At 43.5% G+C, this 27,000-nt stretch overlaps 2 protein-coding genes across 2 annotated transcripts; one reads left to right on the top strand and one right to left on the bottom strand.

Annotated features, from left to right (window-relative positions):
- Nucleotides 1-1,833: 1,833 nt before the first annotated feature.
- Nucleotides 1,834-5,296, bottom strand: LOC120790820 (interferon-induced protein with tetratricopeptide repeats 1-like). The gene is made up of 2 exons (XM_040128702.1): nt 4,968-5,296; nt 1,834-3,762 (listed from the first exon to the last, which is right to left on the bottom strand). Exons 1-2 carry the CDS (start codon nt 5,063-5,065, stop codon nt 2,421-2,423), a joined length of 1,440 nt encoding a protein of 479 aa, XP_039984636.1. The 5' UTR covers nt 5,066-5,296; the 3' UTR covers nt 1,834-2,420.
- A 1,485-nt stretch (nt 5,297-6,781) lies between these two features.
- On the top strand, nt 6,782-24,295 carry pomgnt1 (protein O-linked mannose N-acetylglucosaminyltransferase 1 (beta 1,2-)). The gene is made up of 21 exons (XM_040128701.1): nt 6,782-6,901; nt 7,679-7,781; nt 8,605-8,720; nt 9,473-9,538; nt 10,015-10,128; nt 10,283-10,400; nt 11,723-11,821; nt 12,053-12,180; nt 13,565-13,635; nt 14,275-14,350; nt 15,285-15,368; nt 15,510-15,551; nt 15,925-15,983; nt 17,277-17,349; nt 17,960-18,088; nt 18,422-18,547; nt 19,080-19,144; nt 19,263-19,307; nt 19,413-19,548; nt 19,688-19,797; nt 21,204-24,295. The coding sequence occupies exons 1-21, from the start codon at nt 6,782-6,784 to the stop codon at nt 21,283-21,285; spliced, it is 1,962 nt and encodes a 653-aa protein (XP_039984635.1). The 3' UTR covers nt 21,286-24,295.
- Nucleotides 24,296-27,000: the final 2,705 nt, after the last annotated feature.

Raw genomic sequence — 27,000 nt, 5'->3', positions numbered from 1 at the left:
CAATGAGATCAGTCGGTGAAAGGTTTGACAGGATGTCTCCATCTGTCAGTTGCACTGTCTTGTCTGTCCAGTCCACACTGACTCCTTTACGTCGACACCAAAAGTTTGAACTTGAGCAAACGTATGCGGAACTTGAAATAGCCTCAGTAAAATAAGCCACCAAGAACTCGGTTGATGTTATGTCATGAGTTTTGTTTTGCTTTGACATTTTCCATAAATGAGGAATGAACGAGGAGGAAGTGAATGTAGACAAATAATTCTGGTGCCAGCTGTGAGTGATCAAACTGCACTGTGTCTCATTGCAGTGCCTTCGTTTAGATGAGGGGCACCAGCCCCTGTATAAAAGCGCATGACAGCTGAAAAGCCGTGTTGAAAGGAAGACAGACAATGCGTGAAAAGGACAAGAGTAAGTGGGGCTCACAGTGAGAAGTCCACAGAGAACGATCAGCCGCTCTGCGTCTTTTACTGCAGTGTTTTGTAATGACGGGATGATGTGCGTTTGTCTCAATATGATTTGAAACGTATGTGGATTTGACAACAAAAAGAAATTAAAAAAGAAGTTGAATGACTTGGTCTTAAAAGGTTATTTTAAATAAAAACTGTTTAACTCTATAGCCTTTCTTATTTCGTATGTCCTTACTTGCATCCTTACACATTGTTCCTTGGTGCAACGTGCAAAGTTTATTGACAGCTATAGACAGCTGGAGTCTACGTCAACATACCTGGCCAATAAAATTTTAACCTAGTCTTCCCAAAATAGTCCTTTGGTGCCACCCGAGAAAACTGGACCAAGATCTGACAAAACATGTAACATCCCTTTTTCCTGAAGTGTGTTCTGAAAGAAAAACCTTTGCCCTGAGCAGAAGCAGTGTTGGATTATCCGTCCGTCCAGGACTTTGGTCCAGAAGTGTCACACAGCAGTATCCAACCGATTTTTATTTCACGTTTTTTCAAAATGCAGATTTTTAAAGTTACAGGGAACTTGGTTTACAATCTATCAAGAAGTGCAAGGTCAAAGACCACTGGACTCGCTTCAGATTCTTACAGGTTCTCAATCTCTGAAGGACTCCCCACCAGGATCGAGGAAGCCTTTTGGATGTTTCAGATTCCTGCTGTCACGTCGGCCCCCTCTCCCTACGTCCTCTCACCTTCCTCTTGTTGTTGTCGTCTTTTATCTCCTGCCGTTGCAGACTCTGCCGCTCCGCCTTGCCCTGAAACGACCTCAGTTTTCCCGCCACCTGCATGAAACAGCTGCTCATTGCCTCATTACCCTCTTAGTGTGTATACTAGACCCGCCAGATTGTCTTTATACTTGTGTAGTCTAAGCTTTCCAGCCCGTTCACCAGTTCTCGCCTACCCGACCTTGACCTTTGCCTGTGCCGGTTTTTGCCTGCCTGGCCCTCACCTGATTTGTATGCCTTCTCTGACCGCCTGCCTGTTACCGACCCTGCCTGACCTAAGCAAAGGGCCTTTTGGCCGTTACCTGCCTATCCCGAGGGCCTTGCTTTTGAGTCCAAAGTTCAGGGTCAGAAACATTGCGCCTGGTCTTCAGGAATTTAAAACAAGTCCCGTTGCCCTTAGCCCAGCATTTCTGGATATACCATGACCTGGATGACTGACGTCCCGGTGTCAGATACCACAGGGCACCGTCAGAGGTCCTGGAGAGAGAGGTTGGAGCTGAATGACGCTAAAAGGGGAACTGCAGAGTTGGGTGGTGATTCTCTGTTGGTTCATCACTATGAGCAACCCCCTCTCAAACACAAGTTGTCATGTGATCAGTTGTTAATATGCAAATATTTATTATAGATGCTTTACGCATTATTTCATAAAAATAAAAAATCATCAACAATTGAAGTTACAGTTCAGACAAATCACCTCCTTATATATTTCTATTAACTATAATAACAATTTATTGACAGTTTAACAGTCAAAAACTCGAATGTAAACAAACCGCACATATTTCATCAGATTAAATTCTGTCACCTTTTGTCAGAAGAGTTTATAGTAAAATCTAACTAAGAAAACATGTTTTTAGGGGCTTTAATTCAAAGGTAATTTGACTTCCCTTATGATTTTATCCTTGTGATTTTTTCCTTATTTGAATTGAGAGTCAATGGATAGATGTTAAAGCTTTTGAGGTGCATTTGTGAATTGCTATTTGGGCTACATTGATAAAATTGACTCAAAATTATGACATTTTATCTCATATTTATGAGACGCGACTCTTAGGGTTATTAGACTGTTTCTCTTCCCGGAAATACATTTTAATTCATGCTTTGAAAAACAATGGCTGGGTATTACCAAACAAAAACATGAGTAATTAAATATTTTCTCCACGGGTTTTCCAAATCTGTATATCTATCATGGTAATGAGTGTGTACAGATTTTTTTCCATTATTCTGGATTCCGATCCGACGATGTTACAGTACGCTAAACGTTCCCTCTTTATTGTAGGTTCTCAGGTTGGCCAGAAACTCCTCTATTTCTCCACACATTCGGTTTCTGTTTCTTCCTCTAATCCTCTCCAGAATACTGATGCTGTTCTCACGATAGAAGGACTTCTGCGGTATCGCCGCTGCCCGCATGTGGTATTCTATCGACTTGTGGCTCTCCTTTCGCATGAATTGTAAATGTTTTGCATAGTAGTTGTAGAGCATCTGTGTTCCTTTAGGATCCAGATTACTGTTCAGCAGTTCCTCATAGATCTGGTCAGCTGCAGCTTGGCCGTGACCTGACTGTGCATGTATGTTTGCAAAAGATATTTTTCTCTTAAGCGAAGAATCAGGATAAAGTGAAATCACTTCCCCGTAGAGGCTGATTGCTCTCTCCATCATGCTGTGCTCTAGGGGACTGTCCCTTTGTAAAAAGATCCTCATTTTGTAGCAGATTGCAGCACACCTCTTCAGGTAACGCTCATCTGGATGTCTTTCCAGGGCCTCTTCTGCCAAATCAATAGCCTCATCCATAGATATATACATTCTGTACAGCTTTAGTAATGGTTTGATACCACTGTAGCTGCTAACAGGCATTTTCAAAACCCCTCTGGCCAACTCACGTGCTTCATCTTCAATTTTTTGTCTTTTGGCGGCACATGCCTCAAGATAAAGAGCAGCGAGGTACAGGTTCTCCGGATCGTGTTCCTTGGCGATTCTCATTTTCTCCAAGATGTCGGGCTCCAGCCCTTTGTCGCTGTGTTTAACGCCATTTACTAGTGCTAAAATGTGGCTGGTCTGCCACTCCACCATGTCCGGCTGCATCCTGATGGCTCTCTGGAAGAAACCTGCGGCCAGCAGCTTTTTTTCTCTGCCGAACTTCATCAGAGTCCAGGCTTTTTCGGCGTAGATCTCCGGATGGAGCTCGTCCTGCGACGGAGACGGGTATTCGTTCGTCAGGGCGTCGACCTTTGACAGGCAGGCCTGACTCTCTGCTCGTTCGCCCTGATGGTAGTGCAGCCAAGCCTGGTTCCCGTAGTTGACCACCAACCAGGGACCCTCGTCTGAGACGGTGTTTCTCATCTGGCAAAAGGCCTCTGCAGCCCTGCTGAAGAAACTCCTGGCGTCGTCGGTGGACCCCAGCTGGTAGTGGATGTACCCCTGCAGGTTGTAAATGTGACCCAGCCAGCTGTATCCCTCCTCGGTGCCAATGTCCTCCAGCTTGTCCCTGAGACGGAAAAGTTTGGACCTGCTGGGGACCAGATCCCAGGTGAAGTGGCACTGCAGGGCCTCCAGTTTGGCCTCCAGTGTTGTTTCACTTTGAGCAGCACTGAGGGAGGATAAAAAGGAGGAATATTTAATCACATATAGAGCACAGTGATATAATGTGCTCTGTGGTGTGCTATGATTGGATAATTACTGTTCATCTCATGTGAAGGAAGAAAGGAAGGAGGGGAGGAAGTCAGAACAAAGAATGGACAGAAAGGAAGAAGTGTATGAGGGAGGGAAAGAATGGAGGAAAAATGGCAGAAAAAAACAAGGGAAAGAGGTACAGAAAGACGGACTGAGAGAATGAAGCAAGGAGAGAAAGGAAGAAACACAGCGTAAGTAAGCGAATGAGGGTGGGAAACATGAGAATGGAGAAATAAATGTAACATGTAATAAGGATGGCTGGAAGGCCATCGGAAGAGAAGTAAAAAAGGAAAGAACTGAAGAAAGGATGCTAAAAGGGGGCGAGGAAGAAAAGTGAGAAACAATGAATGAAGGACGAACAAGGAAACGACGAAAGAGTGAATAAGGTAAGGAACGAATGAGGAAACATGCATCTTAAGGTAGGAAGAGAAAGAGCAAGGGGGAAAAGAAGGAGAGAAGAAATAGACAAAAGGAAATTACACGAGAAATAAAGAAAGAGGGTGGGATGGAAGGAAGAAAGAGAGACTAAATAACAATAAAAGGATGAGTAGGAAGGAAAGAAATAAGGAATGAATGAAGTGAATGAAGGAGGGATGTATCAGAAAGGAGAAAGGAGGATATCATGGAGGATAAATATGGAGGGAAGAACAGAAGGAGAGGAGGAAAAGGAAATGAAAACTGATGAAAGGGACCCGAAAATGAGGGCATAACGGAGGAACAACGGAAGTAGAGAAGGACTAAAAACAAAACAGAAGAGGACACAGGAAAGGGAGGAAGGAACATAAGCGGACAAAGGAAGAAAGAAACAGTGATTGGCAAATAAAGCAGTGAAGGGGGGGTGAGGACATAAGTAAAGAATAAAGGGCAACACGGGGACAACCGAAGAAGAGGGGCTGAAAGGGACAAAGGAGGGAAAGGGGTAAGAAAAGAGAAAGAAATGGAGCGAGAAACTAAAAACAAAGGAAGAAAATAAAGCAAGGGAAGAACAGAGGGAAGAGAGAAAAAAGGCATGTAGAACTCCATCAGTTACACAAAATCAAATCAGTGTCTTTGGATCCATAGCATTTGACATATTAATGATGTTGCTGTGGCCAGATTTGACACCACGAAGCAGCGACTCACCTCATCGTCCGGCCGGGGCTCAGTAGTTTTCTAAAGTGAAGTCTGGTTTCTGCTCTTAATGTAGGCCGCTGCGTCGGGCGCGGCACCATAAAGCTCATTAATGTTCAACCTCTGTGCTGCTGTAAACAACGTAGTGTTGAGCCCCCGCATTTGGACTTTCGTTTCCAGTAATAGAAACCTACCGCCACGTGACCGTCACTCTAAACAAACACCAGAAGTCCCCATGACTCAACGGGGCTGCGTGGAGCTCGGATGAGCTCGCCTCTCTAGGTTTTTCAAAGAAGTGCCCAGTCAAGACCGGCAGGCGCTGGCCTTCTTCTAGTGACGGGTGGAATGTGATAATCGGAGGATCCCCTCCGTCATATCAAGCCGTTCCAAAAGCAAACGGCTAAAGTCCAAGCGCAGCCGTGAGTCACACCACGTGCTGAAGTCAGCGTGGAGCTGCGAGTCTTTTTAAACGATGTCACGTCCATAGTCATTGGATTGATGACCGGGGTCTGGCCGGAGTCCAGGCCACAAGGACACGATACCAGGCCACGCCGGTACCCTGTCAAGAGCTCGATCGGCTCTTGTTAATGACATCTTCAGCGTTTGGCTCAAAGCTGGTCGCGATGTGCTGTGAAGTGGGGTTGCTGGGGAGCCGAAGGCCTGGATCCGTTACCTACCACGCACACAGGTCCCAGGGGGCCAAGTGGTTAGACGCAAGACAGAGGACGCTTTAAGTAAACGTTTAGGTAACTGGACAAAAGTTACTTCTGCTCATTCTGCAGAAGAAAAGGGGCACTTGTGATGACTTAATAAAATTCATTGATTAGTTAATACAGACGCACCATTTTAACGCCAAGGAGCATTTTACTGTTGTTGGTGGCCAAGGGGGAGCTGGTTTTTAACTACGTCATTACACCGTTCGGTAGTTTAGCCCAGTGGCTCCCAGCCTGGGGGTCGGGCCCCCGTCCAGCGGGTCACAGGATAAAAATGAGGGGTCGTGAGGCTGTTAATGGAAAAGGTTTACATCCATTTACATCCATTTTCTCTCGCCACAACTAGACGCTGCCAAGACACGCACATTTCATCTTTAATAACGGGGTGTATTTTAGAAACTTGTCATATATATTTGTAAAGATCTCAATCTGAAAAGTACAACTTTTGCCTCTGAAATCCAATGAAGCAGAAGCATCTGACAAAGTCGAAGAGAGAGGAAATGCTCAAGTAAAGTAGACTACAAGTGCCTCGGCACTGTGAACCGGGGTCATCCGGAAGAACGAACGGTGAGGCAGTTCATTATTCATCCTGCAGAGGGCAGCGGGGAGCCTAATGGTGTAGACGCTGCAGAAAAATCACGACGGGAAAGAAAGGAGCGACGCGAGCTTGATGACGTAGTTCTTCCTGCGACAGAAACGCCGTGCATGTAGCAGCTAGCAGCTATCAGCAGCAGCAGCAGCAGCAGCAGCAGCTTCGAGCCACTTCGCTGGATTTCACTGCGCGCTGCCAGGTTGGACGGACGATGCGAGGATCGCCGGCGACCCCGTGAGTGGTAACGTTAATACCTGAAACGAGAAGAGACGCCCGGAAGTGTGTTGAACACCCCGCTGCATTGACTCCGCTGGTGTAAAGATAGCCAGCTAGTTAGCCGCCGTCAGCTAGACTTGGTGATAAGCTGCCCGTTGCTTTATTTGTGGGTCTCAGGTGACGATGTGACAGCCAGCCGTGTGTCTCGGTGGTGTGTCGCGGAGCAGTGCATGTCCCCGCCGCCGGAGGTGGAGGAGGGCAGGCGGAGGGTCTGAGCTCTGTGTCGGCGGCTGTCGCTGTCCGGGATGGAGACCTGGACCCCCAACCCCCGAGCCAAGCCTTACATCCCGCGCCAACAAAGGAGCCTGTACCTCACCTGGAAATACAAACTAACCAACAAGAGGACGATTCGTCGGTTCTGCCAGGTCAGTGAAAAACAAACAAACACACTTGGCCGGTATCAGTGTTTTCCTACCGTAATACCTATTTGTTGAAATAACAATGCTACTATTGCTACTAATACCAATAATTATAATTACTCATTTGGAAAGGATAAGTCATTGTCGCACATGTATCACGTCGTGGTGACCTACACTGTTGTCTAATACCAACTACCCGGACAAGTCTTGCTTTTGACCCATATTATGTAGCAGCACCGGGTACAAAGTTAAAGGACCAGTGTGTCGGACTTAAGGGGATGGACAGTAACATCCATAATCATGTATTCATTAGTGTGGAATCATCTGAAACTAAGAATCCTTATGTTTTTCGTAAGCCTAGAGTGAGCCCCTCATATTTACATACATACTAGGACATACATCCTTCCGCTACGTTTCTACAGTAGCCCAGAACGGACAAACAAAACACTGGCTCCAGAGACGGCCCTTTGCGTTTTCACCTTACCTGAAGGCCACCATGGGCTCTCACCTCAACCAGTCGTCTTCTGAGATGCGTGGTCTCATATGTTACCTACTTTCACCACTTACCTCCGGGCCTACATGTGGCAACAGTTAGTAAAGTCGAACGTTGTCCTCGCAGAGCAGAGTGTGTGCAGTTTTTAAAGAGTCAGTCTGTGTGTAATGTTCGTTTTAGCGGCACGTGCCTGCTTTAAAAACCCACACGTTAACTAGTACTGAGAAAGCCCTGATTACAAAGGCGGTAAAATCAGATTTCAAAGTGAATGTTGTACTTTCTTTTCACAGGCTGGTGCTGTGCTGTTTCTGCTGATAACTGTCATAGTCAACATTAAACTCATCTTGGACACAAGAAGAGTAGCTAATGAAGAAGCAGCAGCCCAAGAATATGGTAAGAAACATGTCCAGTCCTCACTTTGTTGCTGTACTTTAGGAATTAGGCTAAAGTATGACTTGTTATGGTCACACACATACAGTGTCTTTGTTTGATCCGTCTGATTTGTTTTTTTTTTTAATTCAAAGTTTAACCTCCTTAAGTAACCAAATATTTAATTGGGGTTACACAGAGCTGTGATAGCAGACACTGGTGGCCAGTAGTGTATTGGCACATCTCTATAACATCTCACCCTTCAATATTTGGTCTGTTTAAAAGGCTTTAATCCTGAGAATCTGACTGATCACAGATTTGGTTGTAGCACTTGGAATCTGAATAAGATCTGTAGGAAAAAATACCACTGAATTTCCTCAGGTGGACAAAGTTTCCAGAGCAAAATTTGACAATTGGATCAGTTTTCCTAAATCTGTAACCCTCTGAAGCTCTTGATGTTACCTTATTTCCCCTCTTTTTAAAAATTTGGCAAATTAAAACTTTCTCTCCGGCAGTATCCCATAATGATTCTGTATCAGCCGGATCTTACAGCGTATCGAAGCTTTACGATGTGTACACAGAGAGAAATAGTTAAAACCATGACTTGAAATGTCCTGTCCATAGTCTCCCCAACCTCGTCGGACATATTTTGCCTCTCCGGAAACTTGAAAGATGTGTTTTCTACAGGTTCAGTGACTTTGATGATGATGAGACTGATTACAGAGATGTCCTTCGCTTTGAGAATTGTTCATCAACAGTTAGCTGTTCAACACACTGTTGTGAGAATGTTTCCCAGCTGAGTGAGGCCTTACTGTGGACGACCTAATCTTGGTCCTTTGCTCCTTAGAGGATGCAGTACCCAACATGGAGACACCACGCAGGCCGGCTAATGGACGCAAGGCCCTGGACATTGAGGTGTACTCCAGCCGCTCCAAGGTCTACGTGGCAGTGGACGGAACCACTGTGAGTCTGATCGACTGACCGATCGACTGACCGATCGACTGACTGACGCACTGATGCTCATGGAGAACATAAAAAGCCTTCTAAAACAGTTATTCTGTTTTAATACAATTCTGGTCTTATTGTCATCTGTTTGGCCTTATCTTAATAGTAATAATAACCACAGTATAAAACTGACTAGATGTCAGACAAAAATAAACCATCAAGGCAAAAACACAAAACACTTAAAGTGTGAAGGTGCCTCAGAACCCGAGTTTGTTCAGATTAAGTGCTTATTAGCGAAGTAAAAAGACAAACAAGATACACAATAGCCGAAATGATACGCATACCTGTATGTACAAAGCAATAAAAAATAATGTAACGTAACTAGGTGTGTATGTCTGTGTGTGTGTTTTTACCAGCAAATAAAGTGATTTACAGCTCATATTTTGTTGCAAAGAACCATCAGACATTGTGGAAAACACAGCTTGGTATTTAACCAGGGCCAACTGTTAAAAGGAAGTTTTTTAAGATTCACTTTTGTTGGAGCTGCATTAGCAGTTTTCCCAGTGCTTCCAGTCTTTCTGTTAGGCTAGGCTAAACCTGTCGCGGACCTCTCTCTGTACAGCAGATGGAAGTGATATCCATCTTCTCACCCGCCTCTGGAAACGTCGGCAAACGAGGATCTAGCCAAAGTGTCAGACTGTTCCTTTAATCACATGGCTGCACTTTAAAGTCTAGGTAAAGCTGCTGTTTGCTTTTTCTGCTGTCTGCAGGTTTTGGAGGATGATATGCGGGAGCAAGGCAGAGGCATCCATGTGATAGTTCTCAACCAGGCAACCGTAAGCATCTACTGTCTTGTCTTCATATTGAATGTCAACAAATAACGTTTCCTCCATTTCAGCTTCACAGCTTTTATTTGACACAACTCATTTGTTAATAATGATAATTTTACGATTCTCTTACCATTTCTTCCACTGTTTGACTTGATGACTGATAACATTTTGGATTGTGATGTGATCTCTAACAAAAAACACTCAGAATCCTCTTTTAAATTTCTTCTTAATACTCACATTTATCTAATTTTTATTTGCTGCAATCGTTACAAAATATTTTTTGGTAATAGTCACTTTTTTACTGTTTTGTTGTTAATAATAATAATGATAATGATAATGATAATTAAAATAAAAATAAATAAATAACAGCCAACAATAAATAACTTCCCCTGTATAAATAAATAAATGAAGGAATAATTGATTCTATGTTATTGCCTAATGGAGGCAAATTAAAAACGCGTTACAATCTGCGTGTGTCTCAGGGTCATGTCATGGCCAAGAGGATATTTGACACCTACTCTCCCCATGAGGATGAAGCCATGATCCTCTTCCTCAACATGGTGACCCGGGGTCGAGTCCTCATCTTTACCATAAAGGTCAGTCACTGCTACTGTCCCACGGATGAATCAGGCGTCAGTTTCTCATGTTACGTTTGTATACACACAGACAGGTGACCGAAGACAAATCTGAATGAGTGAGTGGAGAATCACCTGATTTTTTTTTTCTTTTTTTTTTTCCTCTCTCCTGCAGGACGAGGGCACGTTCCACCTTAAGGATGCTGCTAAGAACCTGCTGAAGAGTCTCGGCAGCCAGGTGTCCCTCAGCCTCAGCTGGAGGGACATGTGGACTCTAGTGGTGAAGAAAGGAGGTAGCGTTAAGTTAATTTTCAGCGGTCTCTTGTCATTTTATTACCTTCGCTGAGGAGGTTCTGTTTTCACCTGTGGCTGTTTTTTGGTTTATTTGTTTAAAAGTACTGAACCGATTTGCCCCAGACTTGGTGGAGGTGTGTGGCATGGGCCAGGGAGAACCCATGGCATCTTGTTGCGGATTCAGGAATTTGTATCACCTTCCTTCACGTTGTGAGACGGGGCATTTTTCGACATTTTTGTCGATATTTGGCCTCGGTAGATTTTTGCGCTGAACCGAGTGTTCAACACTCCCCAAAGTGTTGAACATGTGAAAAACGTAATAGCCACATGTCTGTTGAGAAGCTCCGCAGACCTCAGTTTGAACACTTTCCCTCCTCCCCAGCCGATTTAAAAGCAGACCGACTTGAGGTATTTGTGATTGCAGATCCTTTTGTTGGTAGAAGAACAGCTATGGTTTTGTTTTTAAGGACTTTGCACGTTTTGGTTCGTCTAAATGATGCCCTCCAGAAAAGCCTGTAAACTGAACAGAATCCTTATGTTTCATTTTTTTATAAGTTTCTTTAAACTTAGCGGTGTTGGAGCAGTAGTTCTGAGTGACGATATCATTTCATTTTATTTCATTTGTGATACATATGCCTGTCTTTCTGTTGATGTGCTTCAGTGTTTCAGTAAAGCTTTCATATTGCATTTTATGACATGATTTACATTTGATTATTAATCATTTATTGGGTCATTGACTTGGCGATCGGTGGAATAAGGACATGGCAGAAAACACAATGAGGCAACAAGAAAAACAACTGACAATGCAGTTTACTGAGAATTACGTGCAGGTAATAAACCAAAAAGGCAAGCAAACTTTCCTGGTGGCTAATTTTGCAACATTAATAGGAATATAATTTTACTGTTCACTTGAAGATCGAGAAGGAAAATAAAAGGATTGTTGTCGGGATAAGGTGGTAGAATCCACAGTCGCGTCGTATTATAAACGCTGTGCAGTGTTTTGGGGTCCGATAAGTCTTAAACTCATCAGTCTGACACTCAAACAGGCCGTCCTGGACTCGCCTTTACAAGACAAGGTGCACTCTCCCGTCCAGTTTACCACAACTCCACGTGCCAGTGTCTCTCTTTACATTTTTCACATCCTGTATGTACAGTTTATATATGTATACGTATGATCGGTGTATATTCAACAAGAAAAAAGAGAATAAAAGCTCAGTCAAGAGGGACAAGAATAAGTTGGAGTTCATTGTTAACTTAATCAACCCATTAAACTTTATGAGAGACCCGTCTTGACCTGCTGTCTGTGTGTTTGTGTGTCCAGGTCAGGTGTATGGAGAGAAGCACTCCAAGTCTCCGGCTCTGTCCACCTGGGGAGACCCGGTGCTGCTGAAGACCGAGGTGCAGCTCACCGCCTCTGAAGGTCAGATGCAGTTCTAGCAAGCTTGGAAGGGTGTAAAATGTGTCTGACCAATCTTGTAGCAGTGCCCCAAACTAAAAGATCCAGCTTGTTAAATGGGGGAAATATTCCTTTTATGTCATAAATCAGCGTTACACCTCCTGACCTTTTTTTGCATCGTGTTTTAAACCCCTCCGTGGGCGAATTTCTTGTAAGTCATACATTTGGAACTGAATGTCAACCTCCGTCCTGCAGAGGCAGAGTGCCACTGGGCGGACACCGAGCTGAACAGGAGGAGGAAGCTCTTCTGCAGCAAAGTGGAAGGATACGGCAGCATCTGCAGCTGCAAGGACCCGGCACCCATAGAGTTCAATCCTGAGCCCGTAAGATGCACGACGAGACTCTTTTACTCTGTTAGACTGTTTGTTTTATTGAGCTGCATGTGGTGGGGACAGAGAGAAAAGCCTGCATATACTGTACTTTGGTCAGTATTTATTTTTAATATAATTATGGGATCAAAAAGCATTTTTTTCCCATTTGTCCCCTCAAAATGTTGCTTTGTTCACATACTTTTTCCTGCAGCGTTGTGTAGTTAATATTTGTCACAGAATTTTACAGTTAACAATAAACTTTAGAACAAAAAGAGCAAATTTTCAACAGTAAAATGGAACAATGGATTTCTCCACTACAGTGCATATCCGACTTGAATTACTGCAACACGTAAATAATTAGGGCTGCAGCTGTGGATTATTTTCATTATTGTCTGCAGACCGTTTCCTCAGTTAATCAACTTGTCGTCTAGTTTATAAAAAGCCATAGAATCAGTTTTTTTGTTTCGTCCGACCAACAGTCCTGCACCCCAGGATATTACATTTACTGTCATATACGGCCTGAACAAGGAGAACATCCTCACATTTGAGAACCATCAGATGTTTTGTTTGAAAGAGGACTGGAACAATTAATTGTTTATCAAAATGGTTGCAGATTAATTTTCTTTCGATCGACTAATTGTTGCAGCTCTAGAAATAATAACGTCAAATATGAATAAAACTGTGGCCTTTAAAACATCACTCTGCCACGTTTCTGTCACATGACGCTTTTGTGCTGTAGGCACGGCGCTGTAATTTAAATTCTTAAAAGAATAATTTTTTACGGTTTCTGAAATTGGGGATTTAACAATCTGAAATCTGGCTTTTTTTTTTTTTTTTTTAATATGTTTGCATGTGTGTGACAAAGAGTTCAGGATCAGCTGAGCTGTGACTGCAGTGCTGCAGGGCGAAAGGAAAGTTCATTTTCCGTAGCAATGCAGTCTTGTAATCTGACTGGAACTCGCACAGAGTATCTTCTATGAGTCTAAATAATTGTGTTTCCTCGGGTGAACAGGTAAATTCACACACATTTGCGCTTTAAGCTCTTACAGCAGAGTCTGTCCTCTTATTGTGCTGGAAGTACAAGCGCTCTGGCGCGCACACACACACACACACACACACACACACACACACAGAAAATCGGGAAGCAGCATCTTGTATCACTCATAAACTTAAATAAGTCATGGTTCCAAAATAAGATCAGGGTATAGGGGAGAAGTCTATCTACTGACACACAGCATGTACACTCGGATTTACAGTAACCAGGTTACTACAGCACATGTACTGTATACCTGTTGTCTGATTTCCAGCATAACCTGATTTCTGCCAGTAATTTGGTTTCTCGTGGGCATGTCCGCACGTTGGGCTTTCACTCACTTTATTGTCCCTCTCCTTCCAGCTCCCCAACAATAACGTCTTCGGTGTCCCAGTGGCTGTCATCGCAGGGAACAGACCCAACTATCTCTACCGGTAGGATCTGAAAACTGATCAAAAGCATTGTTGGGCCTTTATGTTCTTTGTCTAAGGAACCGAAAAAAAAGGACACAAATCGGTGGCAACACAATTTAGAAATAGTTTCAAAAAGTCAAGATTTTTATTTGTTTCAGCTACTTAATACAATCGTTTTTTCCCACCACATACAGTGAGAGGCGGTTACGCCTTCGATTTTCACTTGTCAACATAAAAATATTCGTCATTATTTTTTGGTATTTCACAGATAAACTGCATTTCAGCATCTGAGCTTTAGCCTCAAACAAATGAAGATAAATGAGACTCGCAGAATGTAAATATTCCTGTTAGTAAATCACTCGCTGCTCGACGTGACAATTTAAATTGATTGCGGAGAAAATAACCTCAGTTTTATGAAAAAGGTGAGAGCCACAATAAGCTGCTGTTGTCAAAGCAGGATGAGGAAATATGGTGGTCCCTTCCTAAAAAACTACGTTTGGGAATATTAATGTAAAGGAAAATTACAATTTACCTGTCCGTCGTTGTTAGATGAGAACAAATCACACCGTCACACAGCGATACGGAGCCAAACAGCAAATGACTGTCAATCCTCTCTTGCGTCTAAAAAAGAAATTACAACCAGGTGTGGTCTGTTTTCAGAATGCTGCGGTCACTTCTTTCAGCTCATGGTGTCAACCCGCAGATGGTCACCGTCTTCATCGATGGATATTATGAGGTACCAGTTTTATTTCCTCGTTTGGAAGCATACAGTGAGGTCCAAAAGTCTGAGACCACTTTCCCATTCTCAGACTTTTTGTTAAACGAAAAAACATTTTTATTGAAAAAATGTGCTCACACTCAAGGTTTCCTGGACCTATTTTAATCGTTACTAAACTAATGACTTTCTCCTCTTGTCAGAATAAATTAAAGAATAAACCTGGCGATATTCGATATTTTTGTCATTTTCATTGAATGTCACGAAAAGACAAAAAGACCAACGATAATAATAAATGTATCCGACTAACAAGTGTGGTTATTGTATCAGAGACTGATAAATCTGTCCGTAGAGCTCAGTTGTTTTCCAGAAACTATTAAAAACACATCAGTGGGCCACACTGTTGCTCTGGGTGACATGTTCCTTCGTCACCATGAACACACACACGCACGCACACGCACACACTGTAATTTACGTTGATTAAAAACTGAAACTACAGGGACCAGCTTTGTTCTGGGAAACAGTTTTTTAAAGTTAGGCATCTTCAGTTGGAAGCCGTGGGCTTGGAGCTGGGAGCCACAGACAGAGAAGGGACGTCTAACACATTTTTGGTTTCGGCCTTCTCGTGGGATTGACAGTGAGAAAAACATACAATAAATTCAGCCGTTCTCTTATGAATGAAAAGATCCAATAGCGCAGTTGTTATTTCACACAGAAAAGGCCACATTTTATTTATATGTATTGCTTGATAACCAGGTTTGTTAACCAAAGATGAGATGAGTGAAATTCTGTAAGTTGTCAGAGTGTTGTTTTGATTTCTGCCTTAAAACCCGGGTTTCACCGTAGAACTGAAACATTTCAGAGGTAAAACATACAGCCCTCCCGCTACTTTACTGTATATTGATGAACCGCTCGGCCCATCACACACCTCGTTTTGTGTGCCTTTCTGCCCCAGGAGCCCATGGATGTTGTGGAGCTGTTTGGACTGAAGGGAGTCCAACACACACCCATCAGCATCAAGAATGCCAGAGTGTCCCAGGTAAACGATGGTTAGCACCCCGTTTCAGATCAGACCGCTTTGAGGTTCAGGCTCAGGTCATTAAAGTAGCCGAGACCTCCAACAGTTCTGCTTCAATCTCCACTGTGAATATAAACGGTCTGTCTCCGCTCCCCGTCGCAGCACTACAAAGCGAGTCTGACCGCAACCTTCAACCTTCACCCAGTGAGTACTTCGCTTTCCCTTTTCAAGGCAAACAACCACAAATGTGTCTCTTTTATGTAGCTGATGAGTGTCATGTTGAGCGCTAGGATGTGCAGCATACGATTTACAGTAAGTGACACTCCACCCAAACTTCACTCCGCTTTTCAGTATCCAACACTCAGGCTTTAAAAGGAGGCTGTAAAAGAAGGGGGGCATTTTTCTTTGTTCACCTCTTAATTAAGAACGACAGTTTTCTGACTTTATTTATTGCATTATTGGTCAGTTCATTAATTGATCATAACTGTCAGTTATCAGGTGTCTTGTGAGTTGCACTGCATAGAGTAAATCTCCAGCCAGCGCTGACCCGTCATGTGTTATTCCTCATGTTTGTCAGGATGCCAATTTTGCCATCGTCCTAGAAGAAGACCTGGACATCTCCATTGACTTCTTCAGGTATGCACAGCCGCTAATGATTAATGACATGTTGATTGGGAGAAAATGAATCTGTAACCATTCTGATAATCGATCGTTTCGGTCGTTCTTCTAACAAAGACGCCAAACGTTTGTGGGTTCAAGCTTCTCAAATGCGAGGATTTTTGCCGCACGTCTTCGTCAATCACGGTAGCAGATTGAATGTATTTAGGTTTTGGACTGCGAAACTCTAATGTAGTCCAGACTGTCAGCAGAGAAGACCCATAAATCCTCCCAGCTGCCAGAGTCACCTCTGGGTGGCAGTAGATCCACAGAGCCAGAAACTGCCAGAAACCCCAGACTTCTTTTGTTGGACAGACTTGTCTTTGAACCGTGTGTTTGCTGCTGCAAAAGCTCCAGCTGCCCTCCTGGGCTGACCGGCCTGTTTGAAGTGTTGACTTCAAATAGTTCAGAAGCGCACTGAGCCGTCATCCCACTCAGTTTTAATTCCTCTCTGAAACAAGCTTCAGACTCTCACTTGGAGAGTGATGAAAGCCAAAGCGTGGCCCCCTGTTGCCACAGACAAAGACTTGTTTTTATTTAAAGTTTATTACCGTAAACCAAGCTTTTCCAGTCATGAGTTCAATTTTCCGAACATCAGCCTGTAAAAGTAATTAGGTTGTGTCATATTTGAGGCCCAATATAAAACAAGCTGCAGTTTCTTCAGTCTTCTTTTGTTGGACTAAGTAGATTTCCTCAGCTGCAAACTCTTAAGTATGATAGCTGATATACGGACTTTATATTGTACCTGCAGGGTCAAGGTAAACCTGACTTATCTGTTTGTATTGACCTGCACGGGGGAAACCTAGTTTTGATGAAAGGAAACCTCAATGCTACTGAAAGCGGAAGAGAGGAGGCTGTTTTGGCAGCAGATTAATGCCCATGGTTTTCGAATGACATGCTCAACCGTGACATATGTCTGTAATGTCAAGGAGTCCCCCCCCTTTTTTTTTTTTTTTGGTAATGTAGGTATATATGTAAGAGATAAAGTTTGCCTCACTCAACAAACTGTAACCTTTCTGTGGTTTTGGGTTTAAAACAAAACATCACTTCGCCAGCTGTTGACTGGAACCCTCCCACTCCATTGGTCTAAAAATTGGTTAATTTGTTGCCCTTAAAAAAAAGGTCTTTCATGTATTAAACAGCCCTGCCTTATTTCTCTGGGGTTTACTGTCACGAGGCCGTTTTTATAACAACATAGTTGTTGTTGTTAACAGTGATGTAGCTGTTTTTGTCCGCACTAATGTTGCTGTTGTTTCTCTATTTCTCCTGCAGTTTTCTGAGTCAGACCATCCACCTGTTGGACGAGGACGACAGTCTGTACTGTATCTCAGCCTGGAACGACCAGGTGAGTGCCGACTGCTTCGCCCGCTCCTACTGTACCGGCTCGTTTTTTTTTTTTACAAGCATTTATCTGTCCCTGTCCAATAAATACACATCGTTCCTCCTTTTCTTTACACCCCACACCTTCTCTTTTGAACACACGGCAACAAGCTCAACGACTGAAAAGCTCTGGAGATGGTTATCATTGCGTCTGCATTTCCCGGAATTTTGTTTCCTCCACCTGTAGAGTAGAGTTTCTCATTAGGTTGAGACATGATTGCGTTGCAGCTGAGATGCAGGTGTGAGGGTCTTTAGCTGTTAAGAGTTGGGTAACTGAGGCCTGAATGTCTGACCAGGAGTGCCTGGACCACTGTCAACAACAGGGCATGCAATGGGGTGACATATCAGTTTTCTTTTAGCGTGAGGCTGTGAATTAACATCGTCCAGGGAGCGGGACACCACAGAAGGTTTTTCTTGTTCTGTGTTCCTGAGCAAGTCTTCCGCTGTCACTTTTTATCTCCCTGTTTCACTTTGTTTCCTGCCTCGATGTGGCTGCATTCATTTTCTACCAACTGAATGACCTGCAGGAAAAGCCATTGACAGCCGTTGCTGCTGCTGCTGTTGTTGTTGTACAGGGATATGAACACACAGCGGAGGACCCGGCCCTGCTCTACAGAGTGGAGAGTATGCCCGGCCTGGGCTGGGTGCTGAAAAAGAGCCTCTACAAGGACGAACTGGAGCCAAAATGGCCGACACCTGAGAAGGTGCGGAAGTTACATTTTTTTTGCATTTAAGTTCTCTTAGTGCCTTTGGAAGTTTCCGCACTCTGGCTACAAATTGTGCTTCTTTTACATCCCATCGGGACATTTTCCAGACCGATTTCCTGCCTTTCAGTCTTCCACTGATTTCAGTTCATTTCTATGAAAATTACACAAAAACACGGCTTGAGTTTGTCTTCTCCATAGGCAGCCGTATGCTAGCAAACAACTTTCACCATTGGTTAAAACATTAAAACCACCTTTATGACTCATTAAATGTGTGTTAGATTATTTTGAAGATGTCAACTGTGGATGAACTCTGTGTGTTTTGTGTCGTAGCTGTGGGACTGGGATATGTGGATGCGAATGCCGGAGCAGCGGAAGGGCAGAGAGTGCATCATCCCCGACGTGTCCCGCTCCTACCACTTCGGCATTATCGGCCTCAACATGAACGGCTATTTCCATGTGAGTAAACTACTAAAAATGATTAAAAGAAAATGATTTTCTAAAGTCTCAGTAATTCAACAAATGTTAGTTAAAACCAGGACCCAGGACGACACTGCTCAGCTTCAAAATCCTCACACCTCATCATCAAATCACCCCAACCTTAATCCTGTAATACCGTTTTGCAAAATCTGGAAAAAAAAAAAGGACTTTGGAGCCTTAATAATTTCACCTGATATCACAGTCAGCAGCCAGACAGCACAGTTCACCAATCACAGTTTTAATTTTAGTTAACAATAGAGACCCATCAGATCTTTATGTATCAGCCCTATAACGGGCAAAATATTGCACTGTTTTTTCTCCCCCCTAAATTTTGGGAGAATTATGCATACATTTTTTTATGTTCCGGGTGTTCTGAACATATTTTGCTTTTCACTTACATGATGTCTTATTGTAGTAAAATTGTTGTACGGGGGATTTGATTCATTTCTGATTCGGTTATCATTCGCTTGCCTGATCATATTGCTCCACTCCCGTCTTTTCTGTCATATAGGAAGTGTATTTCAAGAAGCACAAGTTCAACACTGTTCCCAATGTGCAGCTGAAGAATGTTGAAAGGTGTGTACACCCAGGACGTGGAGACGTGCTGCTTATCACACAGTGAGCTCTTGAATTGTGTCTGAAAAGTAGTTGGCGACAGTGACAGTCCTGGTGTTCTTGTCCTTGTTCCTCACAGCTTGAAGAAAGATGCTTACGAGGTGGAAATCCAAAACCTGTTGAAGTGAGTGACATTGTAATGGCACTGAGCCGGTAGATGCTTTCTTACGATTGTCTACAAAAATGGTGGGTACGGTTGGTGTAATTGTGTGTGTGTTTGTGATTCCAGGGAGGCGGAGGTGCTGGACCACACTAAGAACCCATGTGAGGACTCGTTCCTGCCGGACTCTGAGGGGAAGATCTACGTCATGTTCATCAAGATGGAAACCGAGACGGACACGTCCACCTGGACCGAGCTCGCCAAGGTACGCATACTTTATGGTCATAAGGTTTCTTATTGAAATGGTCTCTTCAGTGCCTTTTTGGTTGATGGAATTAACCCTAGTCTGCCGTGAGGAACAGGGTCGTTCAGAACATTCTTGTCTCTCTGCGTCTTCTGTTCAGTGCCTGCATGTTTGGGACCTGGATGTACGAGGGTACCACAGAGGCCTGTGGCGGCTCTTCAGGAAAAGGAATCATGTCCTGGTTGTAGCCGTGCCAATCTCTCCGTACTCGTGAGTACAGCTTTAATTATGCTTTGTGCGTTAGCGTAGACACGGAGGCCCGCGTCGTGTGAGTCGCGTTATCCGGCCATGCCCGTGTGCAGCCCAGACACGTGACCCCGCGGACTGCACTTTGACGAGCACGTCAAGCGACGCAGACACCCGGGGTGAGTGTCTGCCGTTCGCTTTGAAGTATATCGTGCTGCTGTAGACACAGGGGCAATGGATTTGCGGCCTCCTTAATTTTCTAAGAGTATCTTAAGAGACTGTAGGCTTCGGGAACATGATAACATGTGACGTCCTGCTGCACTGATCCATCATGGTTGTTTGTAAGTTGGAAAACAATATACGTGAAGCAGGAGCATTTGGTACAGCTCGTATTTACACCTCTAAAGTATGAATGAAGTGTGAACCAGTACACGGACGGTGTTTGTTTGACTCTTTGTAAACGGGTAATTCCGTTGTTGTTGACTATTTTGATTTTGCTCACCCTGAGGCAAAATCTTTCCAAAATCCGGTTGATAAATATCAGGGAAGAGGGGAGACTCATTTTCATGTTGTGCCAGAGTAACAAACAGCTGTATTGATCTACATTTGAAGTATGTATGTATCTGTTCACTCAGACACCAAAACGGATGAAAAACACTTAAAAAAAACCTGAAATGTTGTAAGAATGATAACTCTGTGGATCTGTGCTCTTGGGAAAGCACGCCAGTGCTTAAGGAAAAGGGAAATGTGAACACACCATTGTGGAAACTGGGACTGGGGCTAAACCTTCAGGTGGTAAAGTCACAAGAATGTCACTTAGCGATTGCATTCATTACCCTGTATCTGGACAGACGTAGCAACGACCTGACATCAAACATGACCCAATGTGCAGTTCTCCCGTCTCACATTTTCAGCCTGTTTTATACACTAATGTGACCATTTAGAAATATAGAAGCTACTGTACAACAGGAGGAAAGCAACTGAGGTCCTAATGTCGCTCTCAGGGCGCCTGGTTACCTCATTAAGCTGCAGACGTTTCAAGTTACACATTTTGATCCCACTGTCTGTCAAGTTGAATGACGACAGCCTGAAACTCTGTAGAAGTTATTCACTGTATCTTTTGCCTGAGCTTCCTAGTGACTTTTTCCAGCAACAATTCTTGGTATCTGCTCTTGTTATTTCTGCCATAGGTTTAACAAAAAAAAAAAAACAGGTCTGAGAACATCTTTTATTGACAAAATGTTGGAGGAGAATCAATAAGGCGGCAAACAAGCATTGATGCCAATAACCATACCCATAAGAAAGACACATCCCCAGCAGCAAACCCAACAAATATGTCACTGTCTTCCCCTTTCTCATCTTTTATCACTGCCTGTCCACCACCTGTGTGTCTGTCCTCCTGTCTGTCCGTCTCTTTGTCTCACGACCAGTGTGAAGAAACCAGCCGGTGTCGCTCCCATTCACTTAGAGCCTCCGCCCAAAGAAGAGGGAGCACCGGTGGAACAGATGTAGACCTGACCTGACGTGACACTGACACACACAAACACACAAACACTTGAACCAGCCCAGGCCTTAACACTTCACCCCTTTTCTCCACCAAGCCACCAAACCACTAATAATCCAGCCTGGGACCCACAACTACAAAACGGACTTTTCCTAGATGTTGAACTTGTGTACAAGAGGATACCTGGGAAATGGAGTCCTTTTTTTTTTTTTTTTTTTTAAACACTACAAACTCCACCACTAAATCCGTCCAATGGCTTGAGGAGGAACGGTGATGCTGAACCAGATTCGGTTAAACGTGACTTTACAACCAAAACATTACATGACTGTCAACAGCTTTTTTTCCCTTTTTTTTTTCTGTTTCTTTGACAGCTGGTGTTTGAGCCGCGCTCTGTTTTAAATTTTAGTTGGAGCTGTAACTTTTTCGACAAGAACGGTACAAATGACACAAACACACACTCATCAGAATTTAGCCAGGTTTTCTTTTAGTTTGTGTTTTTTTACTACTGACTGCTTTGTGCATCTTGTACATATGTTTTAACTTATCCCTATTTATTTTACATATATCGATCAAAATGAGTTTAGTGGTTTGTTTGCTTTTTTTTTTTTTTAAATCCACTTTTATCAAGATCAGCGTGTTTTTAAAGAGCCTAACGTTTACAGATAATGAAATAATAATGTATATACATGCCTCTATATTTTTTGATGAAAAATTTAAAGGGTCTGCATATTTTTCAGCATTAGATACTGAGTTTGAGTGAAAGAGTTGATAATGGCCCTGTGGGTTTTTACTGTTGTTCACTGCTTGGTTCAGTAGCCTGGGATCAGGCTTCATGAGGGGAAACTCAGTGGTGGCTGAGAGACAGAGACGTGAGAAACTTTCACAGCTTTAACAACGTACACCACCATTAGAAAAAGATCAAAAACAGATACCACAGTGATGCTTTCCACTGGTAAGTGCAAAGAGAGAAATGTCTTCCCGTTGGACATTTACTAGGGCCGGGTGTTGAACATCAGTACTTCTACGAAACGTGTCCATAGCCCTTCATATCAAAAGCTGAGGTTCTGAAAGGTATTTGCCACCAAATCTGGAAGTTGCATCAAATCAACACTAGTATTGAACAGTTCCAATTGATAGGCAGCCCTGCATTTACACTACAAAAGAAAAAAATCTGAGTTTTTATTTTAAATTCAACCAAAATATTAGTGTGGCTTTGCCAGAATTTATTAGCATTTTGCTGCTTCATTACTTGCTTTTTGTTTAGAAAACAAACTTTCAGGAAGTCTTGCAAGCTGAATGCAGGCTACGTGTTCCCAGATGCAACATATATTTGTCAGAATTTGCTTGTTTTCTTGGCGTGCGTTCACATTTCGGCCTCTCTCAGCCACCACGGGATCTGGAGGCTCCAAACACTTGAACAGTACACGGCGACGTTAGCCGGGCTGCACGCTCCTCATATAGACAGAGTAGAGAAAGCACGTCAGGGTATCTGCTGCCCTCAGATAAGTGTCGGGGTTACCGCGTCACAGAAGAGACGGACAGATACTAGAAGGGAAACGACTCTGACCAGGAAATAGCAGCAGTGTCAACTCATCTTTGTTACAGGTAGCGATGTGAGGACGTAATAGTTCTGTTATTTGCCTTATTCTTTTGTCATGGCCTTCATCTGTGGTGGAAACGTACGGGGGGATATTTTCTAAAATATCACCGGCCAGTCGTAAACAACCAAACTGATACTCCAAGATGTGGCTATTAAATGGGGAGAATCTGTATACCGAGGCTAAGAGTGATCGTAGTTGCTGCTATTTTATTATATCTTTCAAAATAAAAAGCAGTTTTTCTCGTTATTTACACTGAACCTTTTGTTTTATTGAGATAATTGATCTTTCCGCGATGCTCATGTCGACCTTTAAAACAATTCTCCTGAGATGACTTGTTGTCTGGAGGTAAGAGATCTCGTAATTAATTCATAAAAATGCATTGTACTTCTAAGCACACATGTTTATTAATGTATCGGCCGGCGGTCATAACTCCCACCGCGACGCATCTGTAACTGGCGCCTGAGAGCACGGTGTGATGTAGCTGAAATAATACACAGCGATATATGATGAATGAGCAGATCTAGCAGCGCTGCGGTGCATGTGTTAGCGGTTTATACACACGCTGTATGATTACAGCTAAGTGGGCAAGTATCTCTTCATACACTAGTTAGAGATGCTTCATACAAGGCGTTACACCTGTTGACAGAGTAATAAACCTGCTTACACCTATTTATTCGTTAATATACTGCTTGCAGATGCTTACTAGGAGAGGATAATAAAATGTTAGCCAAATCAGAATTGATAAAATCCTTTCGGTGTGTGTCCCCGTAGTGTTCCGACTATTTCACCTCAAAGAGCAGTATTTTTTTAAATTTTTTTTTTTTTTTTTTTAAATGTGCAGAGGAATCACTGTGGCCGTCGCCTGCTCCCATCTCAGTATGTAAGTGCTTTCCAGCTGTGGTTACACTGTACCGACTCAATGAATGAACGTGTGAATCATCGTGTTTTTGATGCAGCTCGATCAGTATTCGCAGCATCGCTTGATTTTTGACGTGCGTATCTGTCTGCTCGGACAACCGTGTGACTGCTATCTGCGGCCAGATGATCCTGTCAGACACCACCGCTCATTCGGCAGATTACCGCCTGTGTGGTGACTGAATCGACGAGTGTCCTGGAAAATTCAGTTAGTTTAAAACGGTGAAGAAGTAGAGCCGGTTTACTTTTTCATTTTTGTCTCTCGGTTCGCTCTAGTTTCGGTCGCGGTACGCGTCCTTCTCCCTGTTGAAACGAGGGGGTAAAATTAAAAGCCTGTCTCCTCAGCGTGGCTGTTGATTATGTTTAATGATGTGACATAATTTAGAAAATACTGGAAGGTACTTTGTATGAGCGGCAATGACGACCATGGACATACTGTACGATTAAGATGAAGTTTGACATGTATTAGTTCCTTTAACTTTCATCATGGAAATGAATAAAGATGATTTTTACAGAGGTTTCAATCTGTTTTTCTCTCTTTTGCGGCTCTACTGTATGTTGTTCAAATGATTCATATCAGAAGAGCTTTACTATTACTTCATTATATTCCTGGAATGAACTTGGAGCTACTGTTATTCTTAGCTCAGATTTTGGTACCTGTGTGGCCTCGTGCTGCCTGCAGATTTCCCAGGGGAGCATCAGGCAAAGCAGTGGCGAGAGGGCGCATACGGCGAAGGAAATGTATGCAAATCCACGGAGCTTGGTGGATTTCTGCAGCCGCTGCGGTTGACCAAGGACAAATGTGGCTTCCGGTCCTTTGAGCTCTGACTTTCATAAGCTGTGATGTAATAAATCAGGAGCTATGGTACGAAAAAACCCCAATTTGATTGCATTTTGAATCTTTTTAAACTCCTGTGTGAGTTTCACGTTTTTAAGGTGATTGTCCCACGTTCCACGCAGCCTCTGGCTTTGTTACACCCTGCGGAGACCCACATCTTGCCTGAGTTCAGAAATCCATCACAGGTCACATCACATCAGCTCATATCACTGTCAAACTTATGTTACCTATTTTGGTAAGTCAGCAGATTTTAAAATCCACTGCACGGTTACATCTGGAGACACCACAATCCATTTGTGTTTTCTTGGCACATGGGCCGGTGGAGCAGTCGCTCAGGATTGGCCAAGATTAGACTTATTTAACTCTGTCGGGGTGAGTTCAAGTCCCTTGCGAAAAGAAAATCGCAAGTGAAGTGGCTAATCTTTCATATCATTGAATGCTGACCATTACAATGTCATGCAATTAGAGTTTTCTTTGTGTTTCCAGTGGTATTTCTTTTACCTCAGCCCGAGGCCTAATAATCAAATATTCAAGCTATATTTGGCCTGTGTGTCACCGTGTTATGGGTGTTCTGTTGTTTATGTACAAGGTTAAAACCTGAGCTTTGAATGTTTTTGCTTTCAAGTCCCAAGTCAAGTCCCGTGTAAAATCAAAGTCAAGCATCGAGTCTTCAGTTGTCTGAGTTTACGGGAGAACTCAACAAACTTTACTCAGTCCGTTTACGCGGCATTGGCAGTAATACCGACTACGTGAAAACATTGGTATAGTGTCTTGGGTTCGCGAAGAGACTTCAGGTCTGTGATGATAACCCCCCGATGATGCAAAAGTGACGCCAAGTCAGATTTATTTATATGACCCAAACTCACCAATCGGCCTCAAAGGATGTTTAAGTGTGTTCAGCGCACGACACCCACTGTCCTTAAACCCCTTGTCTTTCGGGGTTATCTGGCCTGGGCCTGGGCCGTCGTGCACATGAGGGCGAATGGTGGTGCGTCGCCGTGTGTCAGCCCGGTAACTGACTGGTGACCTTTCCGGGGTGCACCCTGCCGGGCTGTTGCGCACTGCGATCCTTGTTTCAGCACCATTAAGAGGTGGTCCATTCCGACTGAAATCACGGGTCGGGGTGGGCATCTGAACTAGTGTCCGTGAAGTCTGTCGTGCACGTTTGTGAGCTGGTGTCACTGTCTGTGTTTATGAATCTGCCTGTTAGCCCAACTTTTGCATCACGTCTAGTTGAGATGGATGTTCAGGTCGGTTTTACGCATGACTGGCTGAATGTAAAGTAATGGTAATAGTGCGTGTTACTGCGTGTGTGAGTGTGTTTTTCACGTGGGGCATTTGTTTAATTGTCAACACACAGACACACACACACACACTTGTCTGTCATCACCAGCTCCAAACCCGGTCGTTTGTGCTTGTCAGTCAGAAGTCGCTGGTTGATATTGGTGTGTGTGTGTGTGTGTGTGTGTGTGTGTGTGTATTGGCTGCCTTCTAAATGTCATTTCTGACCTATTGAGCATTCTGATGAGCTGAGCTCAGAGGCTGATGACTGCGATGTAGATGGAATATTGATTTTTTTTTTTTTTCGTTTTTTTTTTTCGTGTGTGTGTGAGAGTGTGTGTGTGTGAGAGGGCTGGGGGCTATTGTTAAACATGGAGCTCAGCAGCACTGAGATGATGACAGATTTAACTCTAAATGCCTCGCAGGTTTATAATTGGATGGAAGGGCGAGCGTGGTTTGTCTTCTTGCTCCCTTTACCGCTCCCTCTGCGCACTTCGACAAGCCTTTAGTGCCGTGACATAACGGTGGCGAGGAGAATTAAGTGAACCCTTTGGAGTCATCTGCATTTATGGCTTAATTTGTCTTAAGATGTGATCGGGTCTTCGTCTAAGGCACAATGATTAACAAACAATCTATTTGAACTAATAAAGTCCAAATCATCGTGGTGTTATCATTCACACATTCCCAGTGTAAGCTGGAAGCGCTGCACTGGCACTGCATGCCGCCATGAAAACATCGTCCCAGCAGTGAGGTACAGTCGGGGGATCGTCTGCTTTGGGAGGAACGGTCCAAAGGTCTGATTCCACAGCTGCCGGACGTGGAGGCTCGGCCAGTTACTAAATCCAGCGGTTCGCTTACTTTCTCCGCCAGCTCTGCGAACGTCACCTGGATGTGTCCAACAAAGACACAAAAGATTCGAGTTGTGTGTAGCTCATCTTGAGCACGTAGTGTTTGTCTATACTTACAGATGATCAGATCACATTTTCTGACCAATTAATGCAAAAAAAAAAAACTTCTTCATGACACTGTACAGTGATACGTGGTCACAACAGAGTGTTTATGTTGTACTATTGTATAATTAAACACAT

Source organism: Xiphias gladius, chromosome 6 (genome assembly GCF_016859285.1).
Source record: "Xiphias gladius isolate SHS-SW01 ecotype Sanya breed wild chromosome 6, ASM1685928v1, whole genome shotgun sequence".
Classification (NCBI taxonomy): Eukaryota; Metazoa; Chordata; class Actinopteri; order Istiophoriformes; family Xiphiidae; genus Xiphias; species Xiphias gladius.
The sequence above is the reverse complement of the archived record's forward strand: the minus strand, read 5'-3'. Positions and strand labels throughout refer to the sequence as shown.